The 6355-nt window shown below is 44.5% G+C and overlaps 1 protein-coding gene across 1 annotated transcript; it reads left to right on the top strand.

Annotated features, from left to right (window-relative positions):
• The first annotated feature begins 760 nt into the window (after window positions 1-760).
• LOC112899959 (probable protein phosphatase 2C 44) lies at window positions 761-4724 on the top strand. The gene is made up of 5 exons (XM_025968630.1): window positions 761-1202; window positions 2846-3097; window positions 3204-3486; window positions 3575-3729; window positions 4079-4724. Exons 1-5 carry the CDS (start codon window positions 1080-1082, stop codon window positions 4217-4219), a joined length of 954 nt encoding a protein of 317 aa, XP_025824415.1. The 5' UTR covers window positions 761-1079; the 3' UTR covers window positions 4220-4724.
• Window positions 4725-6355: the final 1631 nt, after the last annotated feature.

Raw genomic sequence — 6355 nt, 5'->3', positions numbered from 1 at the left:
TATATTATTGGGATGGGATGTACATACTATGATCCATAAATAACTATCATAATTTATTTATCGGTATATGATATACAACTTTCTATATAATACAACAAGTACTTGTGATATCTAGAAAATCAAGCATGATATAGGTATACCATTACGTTATCAATGCCGGATAAAATCAACTAGAGAAAATATAAAGTTATTGTTGTCATCTTTAGAAACATATATCCAAGTACGATTGTTAAATTGTTAACGACCAACGCAACCAACATATCTAGTTGAACGTTTTATATCAATTATTTGTCGATATCCTATATTTTTATGATAAAATAAATATCGTTAAGTCATTTACACTAAGCACGAGCAGTACACTTTATAAAATATTTTTGTTGATATCCTAGATCAAATAACCGACCGAATCTTAAGAAAAACTCATGAACATATATGTCCAACTCAACATTTTTCAAGAATAATTTATCGGTTGCTCATGAAGAATATATATGCATGGCTCCTTACGTAGTGTCTCCCTTGAAAATCTTGGAGCTAAATTAAGGAGGACTCTCACCATTTCTTCAAGAATTTATATTAACCTTCCTCTCTCTCTCTTTTTATCCACGATAAAAACCGCCTGCATTTGCATCGCCGGGCGAACCCGGCTCCGTTTCTTCGGTTGTGCCGATTTCACCTCCCCGCTCACTCCGCTGTGGGCCCCACTTTCCGCGGCTCCTCCACCATCATCAAAACAGCAACCGCACCTTTCTTCTCTCCTCTCTCTCTCTCTCTCTATCTCTCCCCCCTTCACGCCACAGCCACACCACAATTGTCCGGCTCCGGCCTCAGAATCGGATCAAGGCAAGCAACTGGGGACGAAGCCAAGGCCCGCCTCTCTCCAATCCTCTATCACGCGCGAGACGGAGACGCGGCCGCTTCTGCCCGAGGCCTGCATAAAAAGATCTCGCGCTCCCTCCGTGCCGTCGTCTTCGCGAGCAGCTTAATTCGTCCGTCCGTCCCCCGTCCCGGCGCCTCGTCTCGCGACTGCCTGTGGTCGGCGGCGGTTGATCGGCTTGGCCCGCGGCGAGCTCCCCCCTGACATGGTCGGCCGGATGGAGCGGCAGACTGCGTCGTCGTCGGCGTCCTGCTCGCCCTCCGCCGCCACCTCATCCTCCTCGGCCTGCGGCGGCAAGAAGCGGTCTGATTTCCTCAATATGTTCCGGGTACGCCTGAATCCACTCGCTTGATTGCTACCGTTCTCCTTTGTGTTTGATAAGAGTTACTCTTGTGTGTTATGTGCATAATTTGTATCGTCCTGATTCTGATGGTGTCAGTGTCAGTTTTAATCCTGCAAGTTCTTTTTTTTTGTCAAACGAAGCGTCCGCCACTCTTCTGTGGATAAAAATTCCTCCAAAATTTTCTACCAAAACCATTCGATAACACTCGACTAATGCTCTGCACACGACGTAACGGCAGCTCGTGGTGCAATTAAGAGGGTCTTACGATTTTCGTACTAATTCACGGATTTGGTACAAATACACTTGTGGTCATTTATTGCTTTTTACAAGAGGAGGTTTGTCGATTTAAACGGGGCCAACTTGTAAAATCGGAGTCACAAGATTTCAAGGTTTGGGGCCGAAACTTCCAAGCCAAGTCGGACTTTTGCAGCAAGGGCCTCCTTTTTGACTGGGTACGCATGCGGCACCGGCATGTCACGCCAGCCGTAAGCAACTTGTCCCTTTTGGAGCCTTGCTCTGCCAGTCCGCGTCTCCCAGTAGCCTGAGGCGCAGCAACCCCTTTGCGCAAACCGTGAGGTCCTCCGTCGTCCTGCCTGTTCTTATCGAGCTCAGACTACATTATCAGGAGCAGTAGCAGTTGTATCGTATCGCAAAGCAAATCGATTCATTAGTGTGTTTTGCTAGCAAGTGCCGGAAGGAAACATCAGTGTTCGGCTTTTTGCCTTGGAAATGCAGCCGCCACATGACTCAGATGAAATCCTGGGGTTTTATGGTGGCAAATGACGTGCAAGTGTCAGTAACTTGAGGTGCTCGACACTTGTACGACATGTTTAATAAGAAGCGACACAGGTTGTCATGGACCACGGATAAAGTAGCACCTGAAGTGCAGCAGATACCTCGAACTGGAGCAGGGAAGATATCCACCCGCATGATCCTCAGGATGGGGCCATGTGCGTTGTCTACTAGGTTTTGGATATGAAACAAAGAAGAGTGTTACTCCTAGCCAGCTACCTGTCGCTGAACTGTTAAGCCAACTGTTGTTGCATTGCAGCCTTGGACCCTACACCTGGATCTTAGTTGTTTGATATGCTTATTAATTTCCTCATGAATGATTACTAGTGCAGTTTCGGATTCCCATAATTATCTGTGTAGTGTAGCTGTTCTTTTGCAACATTTCGACAGCTAGCTGTATTGGTAGGCAAGTTTCTTGTTTAAGCTACACCTTTGATTTGGTTGTAGAATGTTTGCGGTGTAGTACTAGTTTCAGACACTGTAAACCTTTTTTATCATCAGTGTGTATATAACACTTTATGCCAGAACCAGTTTTCTGTCAATGTGTAGAACACACCCATAATCAGTTTTGGGTCAATGTGTGTATCACACTTTCTGCCAGAAGCAGTTTTCTATCAATATGTGTAGAACACTTGCTCCCAGAATCATTTTTTTTTGGTCAATGTGTGTAGAGCACTTGCTGTGAGAGTCGGTTTTCAATCAATGTGTAAAGACCACTTGCTGCCGGAATCAGTTTTTTCGAGTTGTGTAGAACACTTGTTGCCAGAACTAGTTTTTCAATAAGTTGATATACTGATATTACATTATATTGACATGACATTCTTTTGCATGGACAGAGTGCAGCCTGTCTTAATTCATCATCTGCTGATACCGGCAAGGGAAGGAGTAAACTCTCAAGCAACAAAGTCACACATGGCTTCCACCTGGTGGAAGGCAAGTCTGGCCATGACATGGAAGACTACCATGTAGCAGAGTACAAGTATGAGAAGAACCATGAGCTAGGCCTCTTTGCCATTTTTGATGGCCATTTGGGAGATAAGGTGCCAAGTTATCTGAAAGCTAACCTTTTTAGCAACATAATAAAAGAGGTAAGTGTTACTATTGGTTTTCTATTTTGTGTGTGGACCACAAGGGATCATCTCATTACCATGTGTATATACCATACTTACTGTTTCCTTATTCTGGTTGCTGCAGCCTGTCTTCTGGGATAGCCCACAGGACGCAATAAAGAATGCATACCGCTCTACAAACAAATACATTCTAGAAAATGCTAAGCAACTTGGACCAGGTGGTTCTACAGCAGTTACTGCTATTGTAGTTGATGGCAAGGATATGTGGATAGCAAATGTAGGCGACTCTCGAGCTGTTGTGTGTGAAAAAGGTTATGCTAATCAGCTCACTGTTGACCATGAGCCACATACAACTAATGAAAGACAGAGGATTGAGAAGCACGGTGGCTTTGTAACAACATTTCCTGGTACAGCCATTTCTTGTGTGTTATTATTTCTTCATTTTTGTAACTGAGAAGATACAATTGCTTTATTCTATCTACGGTTTCCTTGCAGGTGATGTTCCTCGGGTAAATGGCCAGCTTGCTGTTGCTAGGGCATTTGGTGACCAAAGCCTTAAGGCCCACTTGAGTTCGGAGCCTGATATTAGACATGTACCAATAAACTCAACTATAGAGTTCGTCATACTTGCCAGTGATGGATTATGGAAGGTTTGTACCAGAATCTGCTTGCTTACTGTTCCCTTAACCAACTTGTTTTTTTCCCCATGCTTTATGCAAAATGTCTGTACTTTGGCATGCTCTTATTTAGTCCTTAGTACGCTGCACCTAGATTGAAACGCATGGTTGCTTTTGACCAATTCTTGCATTATCAGCAACATGTTTTCTCCCTGCAACAAGCAAGCAGGAAAAGGTTGGACACTGGCAAATCGCCATGGTCTCCCAAAGAGCCTACCTTATGAAGATTTCATTTATGTTTGAGCCTTCGAGTCATTCCGTTCTTAAAAATATTTCACAACAGTTTCTAAACTATTACTCCGTACACCCTTTCTGTATGCAGGTAATGAAGAACCAGGAAGCCGTTGATCTCGTGAAATCCATCAAGGACCCCCAGGCAGCAGCGAAGCGGCTGACGACGGAAGCACTTACAAGGAAGAGCAAGGATGATATCTCTTGCATCGTCATCCGTTTCCGCTGCTGAATCTCACCTGCGCACTGCATTAATCTCCAACGGCCGATTGAGATAATCGTCTGTGATCATCCCCCTCTGCCAAATTTCTGATAGCATCTGCTGTGCCTATTTGCCGAATTTCTGATAGCATCTGCTGTGCCTATTTGTGAATTTCTGATAGCATCTGCTGTACCTATTTGCGAAATTTCTGATAGCATCTGCTGTACCTATCCTAGTTGTGGACAGACCTGGAACTAATTAGGATAGTGAAGACTTGAGAGCTGGATGGCGAGTGTGAGCGTAGGGTGGGGTGCTCATTCGTCTGCGAGTATATACACCAGCATACTCTAGTTTTCCTGGACTTGCTGTCTGTGCGGACCTTAGTGCTTGTGTGCTTATGGTAATGTGGACCAATGGTGGCAAAGGTTGTGTATAGGAACTTGCTGATTTAATTTGGTTATATTTAGTTTTATGGCTCGCATTTCATAGGGTAGGTTCCTCTGATCTCAATGAAACAGATTTGAAGTTCAAAGTTTGTCCCTGAGGTTTCTTACAGTGGTATTCAAAGTTCTAGTATTGGCAGTTGGACATCTCCTGCTGTTGCCCTGACGTTCAGCTTGGCACTCATGTTATGTTCCTCGTTCGTGGAAGGGCTTCAGGCTTCACACGCGACAAGAACAAAACTCAAGACCAACACCCATGAAAGATGGGTTCGTCGGAAATTTATGATGATTATTTTTCAGAATCATACTAGTTACCAACGGGACAAATTCGTGTCACTAAAAATAAGGGTTCATTTAGAAAAATTTCAGACACAAGTAGTGAGAAATGACTATATTATCCCTAATTAACTATAGCAATTGTGATTGAAAACTCGTTATTTATTTAGTTTCCTATATTCTGAATAAATACAAATACATTCTACTTAAAACGTTTTATTGGCTCCATGCTTTTCTCTAGATAACTTTTCTTTTATTATTTGATATTGCTTTAATTAGATGAACTTTACTATTCACTGCAATCTAAAACAATATTTTTTATAAGATAAAATTTAAAGGCTAAACGAACACTTGTTTTAAGATAGAGAGAGTATACCGTACGCATCAACTCTAGGCTGCAGGCATGACACACATCAGCATCATCACGAGCACACTACAGCAGTTACCATGCATGCATAGCGCAAGCACACACGTAGCTGTTCTCCAGAGCCTCGAACACGGTGGGCAACTCCTCCATCACCCTCGCCACCTCCGGCGCTACCCCTTCGAGAGTCGAGACGGCACGCTGCCCCTTTGCTCCTCGAGGACAAACGCTTCGTGCCATCGCGGGTGCGGCTTCGCAATCCCCATCCTTCCAGCGGCCATGCCTTGTGCGTGGCGTGGATCCTGTCGCACCTCAAAGCAGCCGTTGCCTCTGAATCTCTGATGAACAAACCGGGGAATGGCAGGCAGGACGTTGAAGCAGGAAGGCCCGGTCAAGAACACACGGACAATGGAGGGCAGGGCTGGCTAAGCACTCGTCTTCTTTCACTTGAAGAGCAGACCACCTTTAACCCGTTTCAACAAATCCATGTCGAATTGATGGAGATGCAATTCTTCCCCTAATTCTTTTGTCATTCTCTTACATACCAAACCAAGATGAACCGGAATCTGCGAACAAGCTCCTGCAGCTGCAGCACGTCATGTTGTGAGAACTGCTTGCTTGAAAGTAAACGATCCCTGACTTCTCTTTATCCTTCTCATACATCGATCTTATCAGTCGTTTTTGGCTTTCAGATTCAAAGATGATTTGTTTCTGCACCTCCTGAGCACGGGGGCGCAACCAGGTGGGGTTGACCGAGGCGAGAATGGTAGGATTGCGCGGAGCTGAATGCCTATTTGGAGCAGCACGAGGATCTCCGCCGAATCCATATCGGCTGCGGTGGTGGCGGCGGCCGTCGTTCGCGGAGGGGAAGCCGCCGCGTGAGAACGAGGATCCAACTTCAAAACTTTCATCCGATATAGGGGCTTGTATGTAAATATTTGGATCGCTATTTTACTAAACTTCTCAAAATTGGACCGCGATCCTAAATAGGGATTTTATGTAAATTATGAGGAGGTATTGTGTAAATATTTGACTTGGATATTTTATAAAAACAAACCTATCTCCCTCCTCGGCCCTCACCGG

Source organism: Panicum hallii, chromosome 7 (genome assembly GCF_002211085.1).
Source record: "Panicum hallii strain FIL2 chromosome 7, PHallii_v3.1, whole genome shotgun sequence".
Taxonomy (NCBI): Eukaryota; Viridiplantae; Streptophyta; class Magnoliopsida; order Poales; family Poaceae; genus Panicum; species Panicum hallii.
The sequence above is the reverse complement of the archived record's forward strand: the minus strand, read 5'-3'. Positions and strand labels throughout refer to the sequence as shown.